The 24,467-nt window shown below is 37.4% G+C and overlaps 2 protein-coding genes and 1 long non-coding RNA gene across 31 annotated transcripts in view; 2 read left to right on the top strand and 1 right to left on the bottom strand.

Annotated features, from left to right (window-relative positions):
• The window catches only part of ccdc136a (coiled-coil domain containing 136a), a 28,450-nt gene extending 22,899 nt beyond the window's left edge, over positions 1 to 5,551 (bottom strand). For 2 of the 3 annotated variants that reach the window (XM_087312561.1, XM_087312563.1), the window contains exon 1: positions 5,513 to 5,551. The gene's annotated coding sequence lies outside the window, so the exon portion shown is untranslated. Of the gene's footprint in view, positions 1 to 2,006; positions 2,045 to 2,525; positions 3,291 to 5,512 lie in introns of those variants that run through there. The other variant, XM_087312562.1, reaches the window with a different exon arrangement.
• A 5,199-nt stretch (positions 5,552 to 10,750) lies between these two features.
• LOC147837904 (uncharacterized) lies at positions 10,751 to 15,295 on the top strand. 6 transcript variants are annotated; one of them, XR_015526746.1, is made up of 3 exons: positions 10,751 to 11,096; positions 13,605 to 13,927; positions 15,021 to 15,295. It is a non-coding gene; the product is annotated as an uncharacterized LOC147837904 (long non-coding RNA). The 6 variants fall into 6 exon arrangements; XR_015526743.1 differs by having other exon boundaries at positions 13,605 to 14,131; positions 15,029 to 15,295; XR_015526745.1 differs by having other exon boundaries at positions 13,605 to 14,131.
• Positions 15,296 to 15,922: 627 nt separating this feature from the next.
• Positions 15,923 to 24,467, top strand: part of cdk10 (cyclin dependent kinase 10) — a 19,103-nt gene continuing 10,558 nt past the window's right edge. For 16 of the 22 annotated variants that reach the window (XR_015525723.1, XR_015525724.1, XR_015525722.1 and 13 more), the window contains exons 1-5: positions 17,085 to 17,301; positions 17,393 to 17,465; positions 17,597 to 17,668; positions 21,414 to 21,516; positions 21,602 to 21,683. Coding sequence is in view for 3 of the 22 variants with exons in the window: in NM_001017622.2 (NP_001017622.2) it covers positions 17,212 to 17,301; positions 17,393 to 17,465; positions 17,597 to 17,668; positions 21,414 to 21,516; positions 21,602 to 21,683 (420 nt within the window). In the remaining 19 variants the exon portion in view is untranslated. Of the gene's footprint in view, positions 16,276 to 17,075; positions 17,302 to 17,392; positions 17,485 to 17,596; positions 17,669 to 21,413; positions 21,517 to 21,601; positions 21,684 to 24,401 lie in introns of those variants that run through there. The other 6 variants (XR_015525727.1, XR_015525726.1, XR_015525725.1 and 3 more) reach the window with 3 other exon arrangements.

Raw genomic sequence — 24,467 nt, 5'->3', positions numbered from 1 at the left:
CTTAATCTTTTAGACGCAGCCAGAGTTTTGAATTTGCACCTTTAGAAAGATCACAGTGTTCAGATCGCGTGGCTGGGACCAGAGTGGTATGGGGTATGTGGAACGATTGAATTATGTTTATTGCATAGTCTCCAGACAGGGCCCTCAATTCACTGGGAGCCCTCCAGCATGCAGCTCTGAATATTCTGGAGTTTCCTTCATGGAATATTTGACCACACAGGGTTACAAGTTTTGGGCAAATTAGACAATTGTTTCACTTCCATATGATGGTGGCTACACTTCTACACACTAGTCTATGTCAACATACTGTAGGTCCATGTCCACTGCTGCACCAAGTCTAAGGTCCAGAACTGATCAAAGTCCATCAATCCCTGATTCAATCCACCATAACTCTGGTGGCCCAGTTCCAGGTGCATCTCTGCACTTAGACCAATGTCCAGATACAAACCTGCTCCAAGTCCACCGCTCCCTGATTCAGTCCACCCTAAGGCCCATGTCCAGGTCTGAGGGCGTGCTCACACTAGGTACAGTTGCCTTGAACTGTGCCAAAGCATGCTTGTCCCCACTCCCCTCTCCCCAACGGCCTGCACTCACACTGCATTTTGCCTTCTCAACCTGAGCATGCTTACGTCATCGATGATGCGACTGTTCAGTTTAACAGGAAGAGAAGCGCTCTCGCTCAGCACAGTGGAGATTGCTTTAGTTCAAATTCACTTCAGAACAGACGCGGATTCGCGTGATGGGCAGGGCTTCTGTCTGCCCGGTGACTCTAGCTTCGTTGCTAAATGGTTAACATGGACTTTATTGAGAAAATAACTGTGTTTGTGTGCTTTATGAAGGCTGAAAAACACAGTAAATTCCTTTAGAGCAGTGTCTGAGTCCACTAGATCCTTTCAGAGGTGCATCCTGCTCTGTGAGTTCATAAACTCCTCCAGAAACTATACCTGGATGAGGGAAGCATTCAGTCGGTGTGTGCAGGAGGATTTTCCCCCGGCACACCAATAACAGCTCCTGATTGGTTAACGTAGCGCGAATGTAAGCTGAAGTTTAGATATTCCAACTCGCGCGTTAAGTGCGTCAAACGCGCAAATCGATCAGTTCGCGCTGTGCCATTTGCGTCATTCGCGCCGTGCCATCGCGCTGGAGGATGTCTATTCGTGCCTAACTGAACATGTAAATCACTCGCGCATGATGCTTCTTCTGCGTCTGGTGTGAACACTATTTGGTTTGCGTACACGTTCATTAAACAGTAAGAATGGTTAACACATCCACATGAAACAGTCTCTTAAAATTGATGCCTCACCATCAGTTTCGGGCTCAGACGTGCTTTGAACTCACACTACAACCATACCATGCCAAAGACCAACAGAACTGCGCTCTGACAGACCTCTTTCAACCAGGCCAGGGCTGGCCAAATAAACCACGCCTGGGCCCGATTCGGAGCACTCACACTTGTCAAATGAACCAGGAAATGCACCTGGGCACAGTTCGGATAGCATAGTGTGAGTGCACCCTGACATTACTTCTAGGCCCAAATCCAGCACTAATCAAGTCTGCTCAAGCTCCATGACTCTGCACCACCAACTTCAGGTCTCCTGCTCTGGGTCCTAGATGAACTCTTTACCTTGATGAGTTTTATATTTGTTTACTGTCAAGAACCACTCATAGAGGTAGCCGTGTTTTGATTGTTGTTTCATGTGGGTTTATGTCCTTTGTTGTCTTTAGGCTGATTTATACTTCTGCGTCAAACGCCGGCGTATGCTACGGCGCTGACGCATAGCCCTTCGCCGTGGCCGTCGGCATCGCTGACGTGCACCTCTCAAAAAATGTAAGTACACGTCGCAACGACGCGTAGCGCAAGCTCTGTGATTGGTCGGCTTGGTAGCGCTGACGAGTCTGGGCGGGACCGAGAGCCGCGTGAATGGTGCGAGCCTGATGGAGCGATTGTTTACAAATGCGGAGTCCCGTGAAGGAGCTCCGGATGGAAAGTTTTGTTTTGTGTTTACCTCATAGTTAAAGTTGTTGCACGTCCGCCGGTTCCTGCCTTAAAATGAGTGAGTTTGAGCCACTTGTACATCCCAGAAGTGTTCAGGAAAAGCAAAACAGCAGAGAAGAAACTCAGCACAGAGGAACATTTACACCTCACTGCCCACTAGCGTTTTGGAAGTGTTAATGGAGACCAACAGAGACAGCGCGCAGAAGTATAAATGCACAGCTACGGGCTAGCATAAATATATAAAAATGTATTTACAAAATGTATAAAGACGTATATACAAAACGTATAGTGTATAAACAAAACGTATAAAAATGTATAAACCAAAACTTATAAAAATGTATAGACAAAACGTATAGAAACATACTGTATATACAAAACAAAAACGTAAATACAAAACAAAAACGTATATACAAAACAAAAACGTATATACAGCTACGTTGCATGCGCCGTGGGTTACGCCGGTCACTTGACGCAGAAGTATAAACCAGGCTTTAAAAGTCCTGTTACTGTTTTTAAGTTCCTTATTCACCTTCCTCGTGTCTTCCCACAAATGATATTGTGCCTTTTTAATTGTCTTGTGTTATTATTGGGGTTTTAACCGGAAGTTCTTCTACCCAATGCTTTGTAGATACTATAAGGCACTTTTATTGTGTGCGTAGTGAACCTCTTATTTTAAGCTCTTTTTCTTAAAAGTTTTTGTTTTCTTTTAAATCGGTGGGTCAACAGGAAACAACTGTTTTCAATTCCCATACAGGCGGCTCGGTGACTCGCAGCAAGAAAGTCACTGGTTTGACGCTGGACCAGGTGGCATTTCAGTGTGGAGTTTGCATTTTCTCCACATGTTTCCTTTGAGTGCTCCGATTTCCAGTCAAAGACATGCAGAATTGTATCAACTTAATTGGTCGTAGTGTATGAGTGTGTCCACAAGGCCATCCATCGCATATAAAACATGCCAGCGTAATTGGCGGTTCATTCCACAGTGGCAACCCCTGCTAAATCGGGGACCAGAGGACAGTGAGTGGGATTCTGCAACAGTCCAGAGATTTTTGAATGAAGTTCCACATCGGTAGGTATGGCCCACACAGAGATATGAACTCCCCATCACTGAAGCGAGTCTGGGATTTCAGACTTTGATCCAACATGAACAGCTGAGACTGCCTAAGCTCCTGATGTGCAACCTTCCTATAGTGGTGTCAGCTGTACAACTAGGCCACTAGCAAACACCATACTAGCACTTTCTTGACAACACTTAAATATATGCATGCCTGCATGAGAGAGAGTTCAAGGAAAGCTCATCGGTTCTCAAGGCATCTTTGCTCTTTTGCATTACTGGGGTGTTAATTGTATGTGTGTGGGCTCAGGGCAACACTGCATTAGTGTGGATGGGTGTTAGTGGGCGAGAGTGTGTGTGGGTGCTGCGAATTGGCAGGTACAACAATGTGCTGTGTGGGCGAAAGAGAGAACACTTTTTAAAAAACGGAGTGAAGGGGTGAAATGAGGCAGTGAATGTGGAGGAGGATCAAGGAAACACATTAATTAATGGAAAAGGGAATAAATTCATCATCGCTTTCAAAGCCCCTAATGAACATTTGTGATACCCTCCGCATGTTCACTGGAGATTGGGCTCAGCTGCAAGATAACACATTCATGATGGATATGCTTAACAGATTTAAAGCGTTCAGTATTTCATTGCATTTTCGTATATGAGAGCTTAAAGGTGGTAATGTAATGGGATTTACCTTTACCTGGCTATTTGTAATGATCTTAATCTTGCAACTCTTCACTTAGTGATGTCCAAACATTACTAGTAAACAGTATTTGTATACTGTAATGATATAACATGCACAATATAAATGGCACTCCAAATCTTCTAAATTCCAGTCCATTTTAGCATAAAAGATCTGTTTGATTAGCAATGAAGAGTTTTTCATTTTAGATATTTTGTATATACGTTTTAATGTTTTGTATATACGTTTTTTTATACATTTTGTATACATATTTTTGTTTTGTATTTACGTTTTTGTTTTGTATATATGTTTCTATACGTTTTGTCTATAAATTTTTATAAGTTTTGTTTATACATTTTTATACGTTTGTTTATACACTATACGTTTTGTATATATGTTTTTATACATTTTGTAAATACATTTTTATAAACGTTTTCGTTTTGTATGTACATTTTTGTTTTGTATATACATTTTAATACGTTTTGTATGAATTTTTTATACTATTTGTTTATACATTTTTTTTTGTTTTGTTTATACATTTTTATAGGTTTTGTAAATACGTTTCTATCTATTTTGTTTACACATTTATATATGTTTTGTGTGTGTGTGTGTGTGTGTGTGTGTGTGTGTGTGTGTGTGTGTGTGTGTGTGTGTGTGTGTGTGTGTGTGTGTGTGTGTGTGTGTGTGTATTATAGGTTTTGTTTATACATTTTTATATATTTTGTTTATACATTTTTATGTTTTGTTTATGCAATTTATACATTTTGTATACACATCTTTTTACATTTTATTTATATGTTTTTATACGTTTTGTATGTACGTTTTTATACATTTTGTATATAAATTTTTATATGTTTTTTATATAATATTTTATACATTTTTATACATTTTTTATATACATTTTTATACGCTTTTTATATGCATTTCTATACGTTTTGTATATACATTTTTATATGTTTTGTTTATACATTTTTATACATTTTGTAGAAACATTTTTATGCGTTTTATATATATGTTTTTATACATTTTGTATATACATGTTTTTACATTTATTTTAAACATTTTTATACATTTTGTATATAATTTTTTATACATTTTGTATATAAACTTATACGTTTTGTATATACATTTTTATACATTTTGTATATACATTTTTATACGCTTTATATATACATTTTTATATCTTTTGTCTATTCGTTTTTATACATTTTGTATATAAGTTTTTATGTTTCGTATATACATTTTTATATGTTTTATATATACATTTTTATACGTTTTATATATACATTTTTATACCTTTTGTATATAGGTTTTTATGTGTTTTTTATATACATTTGTATGTGTTGTAAATGCATTTTTATGTGTTTTGTATATACATAATGATCCTAATCTTTGAAATCATCACTTAGTACTGTCCATGAAAGATCCATTTGATTAGCAATGAAGTGCAGAAAGGAGAATCAATCAATCAAACAAAACCACAATCTGCATTTTCCCAGTAAAATATCATAACATCTCTTACTAAAGCCATATTTTATTGTTCACTTCCGTTGTGTATGGTGGTATCAGTATATTAAACCTTAGTAAAAACATCAAATACTCGTTTGAATTAGTTTATATAACTGCTAATTGCACATTTGCAATGCTGTAAAGTAAAGAAATCATTTACCAGCACTACTGTCAGACCAAAAAAACACATGCAGACTGAATAAATGCCAGTTTTCATAAAGTCTACATTCAGCAGAAGCTTACAGTAACCTAAATCAAAACAGAGGAAGCGATTCTTTACCTGCTGATAAGATGACTCCATGTTCATGAGAACGGCAGCAGAAAAGCACACAGAGTGAGGAGAGAAATATTCACTTGCTCCTGCTTTTGCTCTTCCTCTCCCTCCCTCTCAATCTCTCTCTCACTAACAAATTATGTAACCGGTAACATGCAGCGTGCCAGTCATAACCACAAAAAAACATCCCCGGCGGGGTGATTAAGACACCTACGCTAAGCGGAGCCATTTAGCCACTTGTCAAATAAATTTATAAACGGACATGAAATATTGATGTATTTTTAATTATTTAATTATTGCAAAGGAAAACGAATCCATGGTCAAAATCAGCTGCCTGGGTCAACAGTTATGTAATTTATGTAATAAAATAAAAATAACCACGATAAAGAATTAAAGGAGTAATCAAAGTTATCATTTCCTAACCCCATCCACTTCCTTTATTCATTTATTTTCCTTTAGCTCAGTCCCTTTACTTATCAGGGGTCACCACAGCAGAATGAACCACCAACTATTCCAGCATATTTTTTTTACACAGCGAATTCACAAAAGCCAAATGCACCTATAGCGAAAGTCTTTGGACTGTTTGGGGAAACGAGAGCACCTGGAGGAAGCCCACGCCAACATGGAGAGAACATCCACACAGAAACGCCAACTGGCCGAGCCGGGACTCAAACCAGCAACCTTCTTGCTGTAAGGCGACAATGCTAGCCACTGAGCCACCATGCCGCCCTCAAAGGGTCATGTAATACTTTATATAATCTTCCATACGTAAGACACTCGTAGAGTAGACCTGCAGAGTTCAGCATGTCAGTGATGAGGGTTTGTAAACAAACCATTCTCTGCTTTATGTGTGTGTGTGTGTGTGTGTGTGTGTGGTGTGTGGGTGGACAGGGGCTGAGGACACACATAAACATGTAGTCTTGTGGGAATATATAACGCTTCAGGACTCTGATCTTCTGTTGCAGTGTGGGAGGGCATGGGGAAAACAACAGAAAAAGAGGACATTGTGAACTGCTTTACAGGAAAAGCTCACACCAAATAAAATTAATGGATCAAATGTTTCAAAATGAACAGATTGGCCAAACTACAATTGAAAATAAAGTAGTAATAATAAACAGATTTTTGTCCTTTGAACTGAAGTTCCTGGAAGGGCATCAACCACATGAAACCTATGCCAAAGTAATTGGTGGTTCATTCCATTGTGGTGTCTCCTGATATACAAGGGACTAAGTCTGTCACGATCACCAGCGATCTGGCCTGTGCAGATCTGCCAATATATGATATGCCGATTTAATGAACTACGACTCCCGTCATGCTTTTCAGACACACCAGTTCCTGATTCCCCCTGAATGCACACACACAGCTGGAACTTCATGATGGACTAAAGACACGTCAAGCACACAGGTGTGCTCCGGGACAGGCTTGCGCAGTTGCCCCCACTGTGGCTGACGTGCACATTTAAAAAAATGTAACTACAGATCGTAACGACGCATAGCGTCTGTGTTTGGTCAGCTTGGTAGCTGAGACCAGTGTGGACGGGACCGAGAGCCATGCGAAGTTGTTGGAGCAAGTGTTTAAAAGTGTAGCTCTAGATGGAGACTGTTGTTTTGTGTTTACCTTATGATTAATGTTGTTGCACGTCTGCTGGTTCCCGCCTCTGAATGAGCGAGTTTGAGCTGCATGTACATTAAGGAAGCAGTCAGAAAAAAATTTAACTCAACACAGAGGAACAGAAAAACTACTGCCAGCTAGCGTTTCAGAAGTGCTATTGCAGAGCAACACAAACAGCACGCAGAAGTATAAATGCAGGTCTACGTGCAAGGCATGCGCCGTGGGTCACGCCATTCACTCGACAAGTATAAACCAGCCCACACACACAGAGCCTTTGCTGAGTCTTGTTTGCTGTAACATTTCTAAGCGTTTCCTTGTCTAGTCCTGCCGTGCTTTTGACCTTTGCCTTGTTTTCTCGTATATGTTGCTTTGCCGCATCTATTGATCTATTTGCCTGTTAACACGACTTACTTCTGTTAGCTCCTGCTTTGACCATTGCCTGCCTAACTCAGAGTTAAAGGTGCAGTAGGGGATCTGCCAAAATGCTACCTGTGTGGCATTTCTGTGTGGAGTTTGCATGTTCTCCCTGTGCTGGTATGGGTTTCCTCCGGTTTTCCCCTACAGTCCAAACACATGTTGAGTGAAATGAACTTGGCCGTAGTGTATGAGTGTGCATTAGAGTGCATGGGTGTTTCCCAGTACTGGGTTGCAGCTGGAATGCCATCCGCTGCGTCAACACTTATTATCCAAATATGTTTTGGTGGTGAAAACAGTCTCAAGTTATCTGACTTGTGAAATGAACCTGATATTATTATATGTTACTTTCCTTTATAAAGCATGACTCCTGTCCTCAGACTTTCCTCTGGCAGTGCATTGTTGCTAAGCAACTAAATGGAATACGCACAATAGAAATAGGACAGTTTGAGATTATAACACAGACAGGAACAGAACACATTCCGCGGGTGACTAATATATAATTAAAGGAAAACTAATCAGCCCCTGCATCATTCTCTAAAACCACTCGCACATCCCCTTTAAAATCCAACTCTTTATATCAGATATTAGAAGGTTATAGGAGGAGTCTCCACCTCACCAAAAAAATCTACATTAAACAGTCGCTTCCAGAAAGCCCCCTCTCTCTCTCTCTCTCTCTCTCTTCTCCATAACCCTGTGTGTCGCCTCTGTCAGTTGTCATGCCAACAAATAATGAATTCACTGACCACAGTAGTTTGTCCTACATTTTATATAATGGCACTCATGACACTGATGAGCTTATCAGCGTTCCAGATTGCTAAGAGGCATAACGACACCAAAAATGAATAAATAAATTAGCTGTCCTCGAAAATACTAAGTTTTTGACAGTCGGTGGATCAAGTTACCGCTTCAGCGCTGCTTTACTACTGTAATACTTTTGTCAGGTCATATTTGCGTTCACATTTATATATTTACTTCTTTTTGGGGTTTTGAAATGAAGCAAAGAAAATCTGTTGGTGTATTTTTGTGATATTTTTGGTATTATTTAATAATCTAATATCTGGCGCCCCTGAAGGTTTGTGGCATTTGTTTTGTTTTGTTTTGTTTTGTTTTGTTTATTTTATTTTGTTTTGTTTTGTTTATTTTGTTTTGTTTTGTTTGTTTTATTTATTTATTTTGTTCTGTTTGTTTTGTTTTATTTTGTTTTGTTTTGTTATGTTATGTTTGTTTATTTTTTTTAAACTTCCCAGGTTCGGCAGGTTGCAATGTCCCGAATTTTGATCCAATTGAATCTTAAGCCAATTGTAATCAATTGTTTTGGTTCAATTTGTGAATTTTCCCAAAGCCCCAGAACCCGAGGGACCAGAGTGAGTGCTCCGACTTGGCCCCCCTGGTCCTGTTTTGTTTATTTTATTTTTTTTTTTTGTTTTATTTTATTTTATTTTTGAAAGCCTAAATGCCAACACATATAGACTGAAGCAGAATAATTTATAAATGAAAATCTATACATTTTTTGGACTTTTTAATGCCCTTGAATTATTAGAAACATGAATAACTTGGTCGGATATGTTAGGATGTGTAAAGTTATGACACTGATGAGCTTATCAGCGTTCCAGATTGCTACGAGGCATAATGACACTACAAATAAATAAATAAATAAATTAGCAGTCCTTGAAAATACTGAGTTTTTGACAGTCCAAGGATCATTTACAACTTCAGTGCTGCTGCTTTCCAGTCGTTAACATAAATCTATTACAGTAATAACTAAATACTTTTGTGTGGTCATATTTGAAATCATATTTATATATTTAAATATGTTGCGATTTTTAAAATTAAGCACTGAATATCTGTTAGTGGGATTTTGTGATATTTGAGGATTAATGTTTAATCATTCAAGATGTGGTGCCCCTGAAGATTTGTGGCATTTTATTTATGGATATATTCTGACCAAGTGTGAGTGAAGCCAAATTATTTGCATGGCCCCTGGTGTCTGGCTGCGGTATCGGTCATAAACGCCACAGTTCTCCGTGCAAATAAACTAAACATGGGAATAAAAATTCTAATTACACTTCAAATAATTTTCCCAAGAATGGTTTTCAATAATTAGGTAGATCCCTGGCTCAAAATGACATCATCAGAGCAAGATGACAGCGGCCATACCTCAAAATTCTGGCTTCATTATTCATTAGTGAAATGAAGTGGAGACATGCCGACCCCAAGCTAACAATTCATTTAAAAAATATTTAGCTAATGTTCCCAAAATGTTCCCCTCCAAAAATTTTTTTTTTTTATTCTGTGCTATTTATTAGTGCTGCTTTTGAATTTCTCTAGCAAAATGAAGCTGTGAAAATCATTAATTGAGGCTTTTGATATAACTTGAGTCGAATCGTTTCTGCCATCTGCTGGTCACAGTAGAGAAGATTAAATAAATGAACATATTGTCTAATGCATATTAGCTTTGCAAGATAAATAGGCCTATTCTAACTAATTAGTGTCACATTTTATATCTGAATTCTGTAAACACACAGATAACATACAAAATTTACAGTTAAAAACTGTCGGCGTTTAATGAACATAGATGTTTGCTCGTTTGATTCACTAAGAAGGTCCGAGTCATTAGAATCATTCATTCAAGAATACTTCCGGCTAAGCTGGCTATTTAATTCATTAAATAGAACCGCAATCGTTCAAATATCGTACTTTATTTGTTTATGTATTTATTTTTATGTAAAAAGGCAGAACAATTACAAGTATGAACATTAAGTATGTAAAAGTCAAATTAAAAATGTAAATAAATAAACAGGAATAGAACAATTGTACGCCAAGTAACAAATATCATGCGATAGTAAAAAAAACAACAATAATGTAATACAATTACATCCTAAATTGACTTAAATTAACAACATAATCAATAGTTTTTTTGCTTGTGGATTAATATAATTGTGGATAGTTTCCAAATATTTGTTTACGTCGATTCTGAGTGAATCAAATAGGGGTTAAAATAGACGGCAAGCTTTTGTTTATGAAAATGAAACTTGCCTAACAGGAAATGTAAATTAATTATGTATACTTTATGCAATTTTTCTTAAGAACGAGAACTGTACGGCTGAACTATATGCGTTTGATTCATTAAAAAAGAACCGAGTCATTCGAGAATCATTCACTACCGGCTCACAAGAATCTTTCGTCCAGGATTCGAACGCAATGGTCTGGGATGTCAGTTTGCGCTGTAGACTGTTGACAGAAGCGGTGTCGGCTAAATAAGTGCTGCGGGCTGCTAAAAACTCGGTTTTTTCATGTAAATACACCGAATTCCTGTTTGAGAGCCTTTTCAAAATCACTTCTCAGAGACCCGGTGACCTCTCGTGGTTAAATGGAGAATTTAGAGACGTGTTTGAGTGCTTTTTGTTTGACATTGTGTCAGGACACTGAAGCTGTGGGTCCTTTGACCATCACCTGCTCATAAACACAACATTTTACATGGAGAAACAGATTCATCACACAGAGATTCAACTCACAGCGTGATGACGAATGGGCTCTGCACCGAGAAAGCAGGTTCCTCGAGGTAAATACCTTTTATTTTACCTACTTTATCTTTAATTTATATTTAACAAGACGTAGAGTAACAGGAATGGCTGTTTATCTACCCAATTCAGGCAGTCATTGAGCCAAATTAGGATAATTTCATTGCTGCTACTTCATAAAACTGAAACTGCCTGACCAATTGTCCGCGGCGCATGGTGGGAACAATTATGTTAATCCTTAATGTTTTTCTTCTGACGTAAAGTTCCCTGTAATCCCGTTAAAAGGAGAGTGTACTTTAGTGTGATTAAAGAAAAGCTGAACATCGGCAACACTAACTTCTAAATCGGTTCACTGAGGTAACAAACTGTCAGAATATATTCACGCGTATTTTACATTATAATAAAGTAATATAATGTCAAATGTTTTAATGTTCCTTATGCTGCAACCAATTTCACTATACAACACACTTAGAATACAATAGAATATGTATTGTCATTGTTTTGAAAAAAAAAAACTTAAGGTAGTATAGAAACTCACAGCTTTGAGTTGACATAATATATAGAAACACAAATAAATGCAAATAAAAATAAAGAAGTTAGTGCAATAGACAATATTAATTATATTATATGTGTGTAATAAGCAGTGTGTAATAAGCAGTGCAGTGTATTAATTATATTATATGTGTGTAATAAGCAGTGTCCATTATACAGCATTTGTATTTTACCTAACATTACAGCATATGCAGAAATAAAGAGATAGATAGATAGATAGATAGATAGATAGATAGATAGATAGATAGATAGATAGATAGATAGATAGATAGATAGATAGATAGATAGAAAGGTATGTAGATAGATAGATAGATAGATAGATAGATAGATAGATAGATAGATAGATAGATAGATAGATAGATAGTGTTGCACATTATATCGTTTCAGCATCAATATTGCAATGTGTGTATTCACAACAGTCACATTCACAGTATCTGCAATGTTGAGCTGGGATTATAGTAAGTCTGTACAGGGTTATTTCACATCACATTTGATTATGTAATTACTGTACCTGAATATCTGACTACTGTCCGACTCTCCAGAGAACCATAAAGCACTGCTTATTACACTTTTATCTTTGTTTTCGTCCACCAGACCTTATTTATGTTTGCAATTTGTTCGATTCACTTAATATCCCAGACAGTCAATCTAAATTAATGGTTTCATTATATATTATATATCGCAGAGAAATAAAATATTGCAATGTTAAAAGATAGCAATTAGTCCGTTTTGGACTTTGGACTGGCTTATTTTTTTGCCATTAAATGAAAAACCCAGATAAAAAATACTGGTAATTTATATTTAATACTCATGTTTTTGAACTATACAATAGTAAAGTGTGTTATACTATATATATTATACTATTTACAACACTGTTAATGTAAACATGTTACATGCTGTATTATTTATAATATTGAACTGATAATCTGTGATAAATACTGAAGTATACTTTAGTTTTTACTACAGTAAACTGTGGTGTATTACAGTGTAATATAGCCTATTGTGAAAAAAAGTCCAGTAATCTGGGTTATTTAATAGTACTGTACACTTCAAAAATGACCTTTGCTGCTTGTTCAAACTACTTACTTAAAATGAGTTCGAACAACACAAATCCTACAAGGTTTTTTTTAGGGGGACAACTTAATTATTTAATGTTCAATCCACTTAAATATTTAAAAACAATCAAGTTAACTTAATCGATTTGTGTTGACATGACATGAAGTAATAATGTTGAACACAGCACTTTTATTGGGTAGTTGTTGTGTTTACCATAGCATCTATAAAATCACCACAACAGAACTTTACAGTTCAAAAATACAGTAGTATTTACTATATTATACAGTGTGCAAATTGTACATTAGTAATCAGGGGGGTCAGCTGTTTTGGTTAATTTGTGTAATACGCGCTTCAAGTCGTTTGTGTATTCATTTTTATTACATCTAATTTATTAATAAAGTGTATTTAAGTTTCAGCATTTTAAGGGATATTCAATGTATTCTGACAGGATTCTCTGATTAGCTGTTTCAGATGTAACTGTAGGTTAAACAATAAACTATGCATCTAATTTGATGTTAATATCAGGCTAAATATAGATACAAACAGCTATTTTACGAGAAAACAAAGTCTTGTCAACACGATGTCCATCAATGCTCTAGATCTGCCACTTTCAGTCTTGAATATCCCAGTTGGCACAATTATGCATAACAATGGTTTGAACCATTATAGGGGTGGTCAAATGTATATTTATATGATCTGTTATTTTAATTATTGACATTATTATTTAAAATACAGATCAGAGTGAAATATTTCTCAGTATTAAAAAACTTACCCCCTATACATTTTGTTTTGACCTACTTTAGGGGGAATCAAGTGTTATTTAGTTAATCAATCCCCCCAAACCCCCCTGTAATTCGCACCTTGATAATATATGCTACATGGGTGTATTCTTTGTTTAGTTGTAATACTACTACTAATAATTGTTCTTTTTATTTTCACAGTAGAGAAACAGTCTATCAGCAGTGAATCTTTATCATCATCATCTTCATCCTCATCACCACCGCCGGTATGTCTGAGTAATCCCGCAGTCCCTCATATCATCGTCACAGCTCCATCTCGAGAAAACCTCCTGGATAAACCCGTGGGTTTGAGCATCGCGGACGCCAATAAAGAGCCGCGGCCGATGGGCAGGCCGATGTTCGTCGGTCGGGGTCGTTTCGTCACGGGCACAGCCTGATGCGCCGACTCTATGACACTTGGATAACGTTCAATACAGTCACATGGTTGAATGACTTTTCTCGCATCACATAATTTTTCTCAAGAGGCTTTGAGGCATTTAAATCTGAGGACTTTTGTTTGTTTTTTTCATCACTGGTGACTTTTGTGCTCAAACTAGTCCTTTACGAGGACTGGTAGGATGGACTGGCACCTGTACGTGTGGAAATACACAGCAGTAGTGAACTATAATGTAAAAGTACGAAGTGACAGCTTTTGTTTATTTATTTTTATTTATAGACTTTTTAGAGCAGTTTTTAGCTAGACCATAGGTCTCGAACTCAATTCCTGGAGGGCCGCAGCTCTGCACAGTTTTGCTACAACTCAAATCAAACATAACTAATCCAACTAATCAAGGTGTTCATGAAGTTGCGGTCACACTGCACTTTTCTCCCCATAGACTTCCATTCATATGCATGCGGAAACGGAAATGCAAGTTCGAGCGTCAAGTTTCGCAGTTCACTGCGTTGCAAAGTTCAATCTTGGTAAACTCTGACCAAAGTCATTTCATTTGGCGGCCATCTTTGAAACGCCTCTCAGGCAGTATGCTTGTGCATTATGTTTCAATGGGGAAACATAACGTTTTCCAAAACTACTTGCCAAGCTTACGATTACATTACATATTACGAATAACCAATAAAATTAAACAACAACTGTCTATTTAGTTTAATTTCTAAATGTTCGTATCACAAAATCTGCAGAAACTCATATCTGGTCCGAGCCCCTCCCCCGGAGGATTGTCATTTTATGAAGATCACTGATTGGCTCCTGTACCAGAAGGCGGGGCTTCATTCGCCATATTGACAGTTACACTTTTCCCCATTCAAAAGCATACGAGTGACATGGCTTGTGTATTCTACAGTCGTTGCTCTGACCTGAGAAATCGCATCACTTGTCCACAATACAGAATCAAAACATGACCCCTCTGGACAGAAATGTAAAATATGGACCAATTGCTTGCTTTTTTAAATGTCTAATCATCTTGTTTAATCCCGCCCCCTTTCGCAGCGCAGTACAACAAAATGCCGCATGCAATAACTCTAATGTGACCGCAGCTTGACTCCTTTGAACACCTCGGTTATTTGGATCAGCTGTGTTTGACTAGGGTTGTAGCAAAACTGTGCAGAGCTGCGGCCCTCCAGGACTTGAGTTCGAGACCTATGAGCTAGACCATTAAATAAAAAACAGCAATATTGATTGAACATTAAACAAATAAAAAACGATGTTAGAAAATATTATTAACAAAGGATACTTATTAGTTAAAGATTATTAATATTACCATTGGGCAACGCTCCACCCATTTTACACACTACTGAAGCGACTTAGCATATTTATTCTTTGGTAAGCAACATAAAATAACATAAATAATAATGCAGACTAACAGTGCTTTCAATCACAAATAAAACAATAAAAAATACTGTCTTCGTCGCCTTTTTATTCATTATCTTATTTCCTTATCAGCATATCTAGGCCTATATATACAGTGCTCAGCATAATTGAGTTCAGCCCATTTTGAAAAATGAATATTTTTAGCATTGTTGAACCTAGCATCCAGGAGGAACAATGCAGTTTTTGTCCTGGCCTTGGTACACTGGACCAGCTCTATACCCTCACTAGGGTGCTTGAGGGTTCATGGGAGTATGTCCAACCTGTTCACATGTGTTTTGTGGATTTGGAGAAGGCATTCGACTGTGTACCTTGCGGCATTCTGTGGAGGGTGCTCGGGGAGTATGGGGTCAGAGGCGCTTTGTTAAGGGCCGTCTCGTCCCTGTATGAACAGAGTAGGAGTCTGGTTCGCATTGCCGGCAATAAGTCAGATTTGTTCCCAGTGCATGTTGGACTCTGGCAGGGCTGCCCCTTGTCACCAATTCTGTTCATAATTTTTATGGATGGAATTTCGAGGTGCATCCTTGGGCTGGAGGGGGTCCGTTTCAGGGATTTCATCTTTTATTCGCAGACGTTGTTCTGTTGGTTTCATCAAACATGGACCTTCAGCATGCACTGGGGCGGTTTGCTGCCGAGTGTGACGCGGCTGGGATGAGAATCAGCACCTCCAAGTCTAAGGCCATGGTGCTCCACCGGAAAAAAGGAGGTTTGCCATCTCCAGGTTGGTGGTAAGTCCTTACGTCAAGTGGAGGTGTTCAAGTATCTTAGAGTTTTGTTCTAAGGTGAGGGAAGGATGGAGCGTGAGATTGACAGGCGGATTGGTGCAGCGGCAGAAGTAATGCGGTCGATGTACAGGTCTGTTGTGGTGAAGAAGGAGCTGAGCCGAAAGGTAAAGCTTTCGATTTACTGGTTAATCTACGTTCCTACTCTCACCTATAGTCATGAGCTTTGGATCATGACCGAAAGGACAAGATCTTGGATACAAGCGGCCGGAATTAGTTTTCTCGCAGGGTGGCAGCGCGCACTCTTATGGATAGCGTGAGGAGCTCTGTCACCCGGGAGGAGCTCGGAGAAGAGCTGCTGCTCCTCCACATGCCTCCTGGACGCCTACCTAGGGAGGTGTTCCAGGCTTGTCTCATCGGGAGGAGGCCTCGGGGAAGACCCAAGACACGCTGGAGGGACTATGTCTCTCGACTGGCCTGGGAACACCTTGGGATCCCCCCAGAGGAGCTGTGTCTGTGGAGAGGGAAGTCTGGGATTCCCTCCTAAGACTGCTGCCCCCGCGACCCGGCCCCAGATAAGCGGATGAAAATGAATGAATATTTTTATAAATTTTTCAGTAAATATGCGTAATATATATTGGTGCGTTTTAACAAAACAGATTTATTAATCAGATATATTCATTAAAATTATATTTAAGTCACAGAAACCTCTTTAGAAATGGTAGGATAATACATTTAAATTCATGCAAAATATAGAAAAAAAGATTACAAACTACAACATTTCAACAAAATTATATATATTTTTTTTGTTTCTCTTGATATTTTTTTTTTAAATACTATTTAATATTTTTCCTTTACATAAATTTGGCCTACTAATTTTTGAACCATTTTTGTAAGTTATTTTGGTCCAGATACTGACTAAACTACTGTATATACACAAATATAATAATATAAAGCATTATATAGAAAATAGTAATTAAAATAAGATTTGTGAGGGCTGAACTTATATTTGCTGAGTACTTTATATACATTTGGTAGGATCTGTCTTGGTATCAAACTCACTGAACGTAATCAGTTGTCCTCATGGGGACTTCAAATGAACGACTGCAAGCTTTCACGGAGTTTCCACCTCCTCGTTCTCGCCTCACGTGAAATCGTACACCAAATGCAGCATTAAAGTATTTAACCTGTTATAATAATCTTCAGTTCGGACGACAGACTGAAGATGGAGAGCACAGCAGACACAGACCTGGAGCCCCTAAAGCTGAAGTCTTTAAAAACCGACAGGACGTTTGTGATACCGCACAGCGAACGGGTGAGGCATGCTAAAGATAAACGTTTTAGGTTTTATGACCAAATATGAAATACATAAACATTAATATTGTGGTGTGTGTAACTAACTTTAGCTGGGGAAGTGCAGGAGTGTGAAGGAGTTTGAGAAGATAAATCGGATTGGAGAGGGAACATACGGAATCGTGTGTGAGTCTCGCTAGCACATGTAAATCAAATACAATGCTAATGTATGTCAAATAAAATGTTAATAAAATTACAAATATCTGTAATTATCATCACAATGACACGGACTATTTGATTGTTTGTGGTTGTTTCAGACCGAGCACGCGATACACGGACGAATGAGATTGTTGCCCTGAAGAAAGTGCGAATGGATAAAGAGAAAGATGGTCAGTTTGATACCTTCAGAAAGATAAAACTTTATATTAATAAATTAAATATCATGTTATTTCAAACCTGCATGATTTTATTTCACTTTACTTTACCATTGTGCTCTTTTCTAGCTAGAGGAAGTGAAATAGTTTACACTCCCCTCAAATGTTTTCGTCTACTCGTTATTGTTTATCTTATTTAAAAGAAAAACTACACAGAATCACCATAATACATACTTTTACATTCATAAATTTGTATATCTTTTCTAATACATATAGTTTATTGGTTCAGTCATTCATTTATTCAATGAGTACCATAAGGTTTATGTGATTTTGGGAGTATGACAGGTCTTAAATGTTAAAAACAAAATGTTAGGCCTTAAGTCTTAAATCCACTAAAATATTGTCTTAATAATTTTTAACAGGTCTAAATTTTTCATCCGTCCAAGTAAAGCTACACGAGCGAGCCGACATTCATCCGATCACCAACAATCCATCTTTATAAAATCAGGGAAAGAGAACTAAAAACAATTACACAGTTCCTGATGATAATAACAGAGCAATTTATCCCTGTACATGATCTTCCCATCATACAAAATCTGTTTACAGAAGGGTGAGTAGTCATAATATTTATAAATAGATGGGAAACGTATGGTTTTATATCAGAAATGCAATAGGTTGAATAGAAGTTCTACTTAATCAATTTGGACCAAAGGCCAACAAATATATATATATATCATTATTTATGTAATTCCCTCCACAAAAAAAATATACTTTAACAATGTTAAACTTGTCATTAAAAACAAAAACAAAGAAAGATCATGTTGAAAATAGTGTATACAACTAGAGTTTTATTGTTTTAACACATTGAATTATGTCGCTAAGAAATAATTACATTTAGGGTTTTTTTGTGGCAAGCAAAAAATAAATAAATCAATTGGCATTAGAAATAATGATTAGTGTTTAGCCTTGTATAAGCCTAAAATTTCTTTCATGATGGTCTTAAAAGGGTCTTAAACAGTCTTAGATTTGACTTGATGAAACCTGCAGAAACCCTTAAATGATTACTTTTGGAACTGAATATATATTAATGTTTATGTTATATTCTAGACCTGTTGCATAAATATTGCTGCACAAAACACTGAAAGCATGCGCTCAAGAAATGTATTCAAACTATTTATTTAAAATGAGTTGACAACACAATTCTCGAGTTGTTTATTATAAACAACTTATTGGTTTTTACTAACTTAAGTGGATTGAACATAAAACAGTTAAGTTGTCTTAATTCCTTTACGTTGTCCCAAAATAAATTGATTGTGGAACCCAGCATTTTTTTACAGTGTAGGTAATTAATTTTAGTTTAAAAGCCTTGACTTTAATGTTAATTTGTTTGAAAGAACTATGTAGGTTTCATAAATGTGGTGGTTTGAACCATTTTATGCAGTCATAAGTTCATAATTATATTCCATTCAATTCACTGTAGAAAACACTATAAAACATAAATAAAATTGGATAAAAAGGACAAACCCAAACCCTGATCAAAATTTTTAACATTACAAATTAATCAACATTTCTCAAAGATATTGTATTTGCACATATTTTACCTTTTTTATTATTTTTTCATTGATTATTTACAGTTTTTGAACACATTATGTTTAAATAATGCTTGCATGTCAGGTTTATTTGTATTATATTATATTATATTATATTATATTATATTATATTATATACCCCAATACACAGTTTCAAAGCTGCATTACAGTAAATGTCATTACAGTGATAGAAAACGACTAACTCCATAATACTAATAAAGTTAAAATATTTGAATCAGGTCTCTGCAGTTGTATTTTAAAAGACTTGCCTTTTGTAAATGATCTGCGTCCCATTCTGTATATCCTGGGTTCTTTCAACAAGCCAGAAATGTTGATTCATAGTGATTGTTATAGAATATTGCACAAATACAGTGAATTTAGGCTTTAAGTAATACACAGAACCTTAAACTTGATATATGGAGCTACAATTGCTTTTGGCTTGCACAAGAAGGCACTAAATATATGACTGACTAGCTCTTACCTGCTTAAGGTGACTCGTAAGGTGCAAAAATATTATACACATTAACATCATGTTTAACATTGTTCTGTAAAGCAGGTTTGAAAGCAATGTGTATTGTGGATAACGTTAAGCTCTGACAGTAAAATGAGTCTGATGTAATATTTATCTGCCATATATATATATATATATATATATATATATATATATATATATATATATATATATATATATATATATATATATATATATATATATATATTATTTATATTATTTATATTATTTATATTTGGTGGATCTCGTAAGCACTCTAGCTGCTGTGTTTTGAAGCAAATAGAGTGTATTTTTAGGCCTCACAGAACTCCACACCAATAACCTTGTATATTGTATGTGAGCATAACTAAGAACAAACCGTAAATAATAAGAAATAAAATAAACCCTATAGTACCTATACATACTTCAAATTGCTACAAATAGCGGGCTATTTAGCCTGTTGAAGATAATCAAATGATAAATCTATCAAGTTAGATCAGTTCTAGCATCACATGTTTATGGTTAATCCCTAAATATCTTCAAGTAAGGAAAAAGCAAGGCAACAAGTACACATCCCTTTGGCACTCCATATTTAACTTGTTCTTAAGTCTGACATTTCTTCGTAAGGCACAGACAAACTGATATGTATACGATAAGTAGGATCTAAAGCATGCTAATGCCTGTCCATTCTGCCAACAACCAAGACCTTGTCCTATAATTAACTAGCTCTCCAGGATAAAGACATGACTTCTTGGTATGGGGTTTGATCACTGTCGGCCTGACACTTTTAGAATTGATATTAGAAAAGGGATTACTGGGGAGGTCGGTTAGGAATAAAGGCTTTTAAGTTGACGACAGGACACTGTTTAGTTGTATAATATTAAAAGTTTTGATTTCTTATTATGCTTTTTGTTCCTGTTGGAGCTTGATGTCCATAATTTTATTGTTATGGAAAAGAGCAGCTTGCACATTCTGTTGAATTTCACCTTTTGTGTTTCACAGAGGAAAAAATAAAGGTTTGAAATTGCATGAAGGTAATTTAATGATACACACACTGATTATTTTACTGATTATCTGACAGTGTATTGTACTACAGAGAAGGTGAAAAGTATCTGAAATATGTAATAATGTCTGTTACATCTTTCATAGCCAATGTTTGTCTTATTGATGCAGGAAGTAACTCCTGTTTTATCAATGTAAATACTGTTTTCATCATGAATATTTATACTGCAAGTTCTACAGCCATTAAATGTTTAGGGGTCGCTGGATCGATCCTAAAGTATTGATATTTTCGATACCAGGAATATTTTGAAAGGATCGATCCTTAAACAGAAGAATCGATTCTTTCTATGATTTTTTTTTTTATATATGATCACTGATTTTAATATCTTAATAATAGTAATAATGATAGTGCCGCATAATAGCCAGTTTTTGTTTAATTAATAATGTTCTTTCATTGTAATAAGTTAAAAGGAATTCAGTCTGTATAATATAATGAGAATTCTCAAGAAAAGGAAATTTTTAATTGAAGTATCGTATCGATATTGATGATACTTGTCTTGAAATACTAGAAATTGGATCAGAAAGAAAGTAGTTGGTATCGCCCATCCCTATGTTACATAATTACTTTTCACCCACCTTACTTTCAACCCAAAAACATTTCTTGTTGATCTGTGTTTAGGGATTCCCATCAGCAGTTTGAGGGAAATTAACTTATTAATCAGACTGAGACACCCAAATATCGTGGAGCTGAAGGAAGTGGTGGTGGGAAGCCATTTGGAGAGGTAATTAACATATATGACATAGATTTGAATGAACTTTACATTTAAAACTTCCTGTCTTATTAAATAATGCTGTATTGTTTGGAAGCCTGTTTTTAGTGATGAGCTACTGCGAGCAGGATCTTGCCAGTCTGCTGGAGAACATGCAGTCGCCGTTCTCTGAAGCTCAGGTGTGTTTCTTCTTTACTCTCAAACTGTCATAAGTCATAAAAGGCTTTTATAGACAAAATAACAATGTTTATTTGCACTGTAAGCAGTCAGTGAGGAAAAGAGTACTGAAATATCATATTCAAGTAAAAGTATCTGTTCTAAATACTATTCAAAGTAAGAAAAAAGTAGCCCATGTAAAAGTACTCAAGAGCATTGACAAGTTATTCCACCTTTTAACCTGCAAATTAAAAATGTAGCTTACATCAGTGCCATTATTTTTTTTTAATTATTAGCCATTCATAGACTATAGACCATTTTGAGGGATGAGCCACATATTAATCAATAATGTTATGATAGCCGTTTTAACGTAAAGTTATGATTGAATTCCCTCTTGTTGGTTATGAAGTAGTTTGATAACAAGCAGGAAATGCTCATAGGCTACTGACATGACCACATTGAAATGGTCTATAATTGTATATGAAGACGTTACATTAATATACAATATGCACCAATAAGTCAACAGAAAGACAATTAATGCGTTTAAATGCGGAGCGAAGGTTTGTGTTACCTAAATTTTAATATAAATTAACACATCGTCCTAAAAGTCTTAATAGGTCATTAAAGACAAAAATGTAGCATTGACGAATGATACTCTTTGGTCGTGATCTTCGACCCCTGACTCACAAGCTACGAGTGTCCAGCAGGTGGTGCCGCAAGCTCCTGCAGCACTGATTGAATGTATGCTATTTGTGTGTGTGAAAACGTAATATTCTGTAGTGCGTCTGTAGCTATTTTTTAAGATGATATGATGATTTCAGTCATGAAAGTAAACTTTGTTTTGATCAGTGACATGGTGTTTAACATTGGCTGTTAAAACGTGAGACACTGCAAATTTATTTCTGACTCAATTCGGTTTGAAGAATGCGTATGCTTAAGAAATAATTAGAAAGTTATACAAAGTATATTTAAAGGACCCTGCTTCTCTGAATTGATATCTGCAGATCTTGTTGGGGTAATGTGGTAACGTGGGTAATGACAGTGATACCTGGAGAGGCGTGATTGGGAGGAACGGCCTCCTGATCTGAACTCGAGTGGTGTTTTGTTTTTGGACTTCTGTGCTAATCTCAGTTTGTCCATAACAAACACCATGTTCAAGCATAAGGGTGTCCATCAGTGCACCTGGCACCAGGACACCCTTGGACGGAGGTCAATGATCGACTTTGTGGTTGTATCATCTGATCTCCGACCGTATGTCTTGGACACTCGGGTAAAGAGAGGGGCAGAGTTGTCAACTGATCACTACCTGGTAGTGAGTTGGATCCTCTGGCAGGGGGGAAGGCTGGAAAGACCAGGTAGGCCCAAGTGTATTGTGAGGGTCCTCTGGGAACGTCTGGCTGAACCTCAGGTCAGAGTGATTTTCAACTCTCACCTCCGGAAGAGCTTTGACCAGATCCCGAGGGAGGCTGGAGACATGGAGACTGAGTGGTCCATGTTCTCCAACTCCATTTTTAACGCGGCCGTGAGGAGCTGTGGCCGTAAGGTCTGTGGTGTCTGTCGGGGCGGCAATCCACGAACCCGGTGGTGGACACCGGAAGTAAGGGATGCCGTCAAGCTGAAGGAGTCCTACAGGGCTTGGTTGGCTTGCAGGACTCCCGAGACAGCTGATGGGTATCGACAGGCCAAGCGTGCTGGTCCCAACAATTACCTGATTTACATTTTTAATTTCTATAGCTTCTGAGAATCCAAAAAAGAGCCACATTTTAATCAATAATGTTATAATAGCCGTTTTAACGTTAAGTTATGATTGAATTCCCTCTTGTTAGTTATGAAATAGTTTGATAACAAGCAGTAAATGCTTATAGGCTACTGACATGACCACATTGAAATGGTCTATAATTGTATGAGAAGACATTACATTAATATACAATATGCACCAATAAGCCATTCACCCTATGTATCTTAGGTCTCTGGATGTTGTGGGGCTGTCGTGGCTGACACGTCTTTACAACATTGCATGGAGGTCGGGGACAGTACCTCTGGACTGGGCAACTGAGGTGGTGGTTCCCATTTTTAAGGAGGGGGACCGGAGGGTGTGCTCTAACTATAGAGGCATCACACTCCTCAGCCTCCCGGGGAAAGTCTATGCCAGGGTACTGGAGAGGAGGATCCGGCTGATCAATGCGGATCCAGGAGGAACAATTCGGTTTTCGTCTGGGCCGAGGTACACTGGACCAGCTCTATACCCTCACCAGGGTGCTCGAGGGTTCATAGGATGCCCAACCAGTCCACATGCGTTTTGTGGACTTGAAGAAGGCATTCGATTGTGTCCCTCGCGGCATTCTGTGGAGGGTGCTCGGGGAGTATGGGGTCAGAGGCGATCTGTTGAGGGCCGTCTCGTCCCTGTATGAACAGAGTAGGAGTCTGGTTCGCATTGCCGGCAATAAGTCAGATTTGTTCCCAGTGCATGTTGGACTCTGGCAGGGCTGCCCCTTGTCACCAATTCTGTTCATAATTTTTATGGACAGAATTTCAAGGCGCAGCCTTGGGCTGGAGGGGGTCCGGTTCGTGGACCACAAGATTCCATTTCTGTTATTCGCAGACGATGTTGTTCTGTTGGCTTCATTGAATATGGACCTTCAGCATGCACTGGGGCGGTTTACTGCCGAGTGTGACGCGGCTGGGATGAGAATCAGCACCGAAAGGACAAGATCTCGGATACAAATGAGTGTCCTTCGCAGGGTGGCAGGGCACACTGTTATGGATAGGGTGAGGAGCTCTGACACCTGGGAGGAACTCGGAGTAGA

This window comes from Danio rerio, chromosome 25 (genome assembly GCF_052040795.2).
Source record: "Danio rerio strain M-AB ecotype USA chromosome 25, GRCz13ab, whole genome shotgun sequence".
In the NCBI taxonomy this organism is placed as follows: Eukaryota; Metazoa; Chordata; class Actinopteri; order Cypriniformes; family Danionidae; genus Danio; species Danio rerio.
The sequence above is the reverse complement of the archived record's forward strand: the minus strand, read 5'-3'. Positions and strand labels throughout refer to the sequence as shown.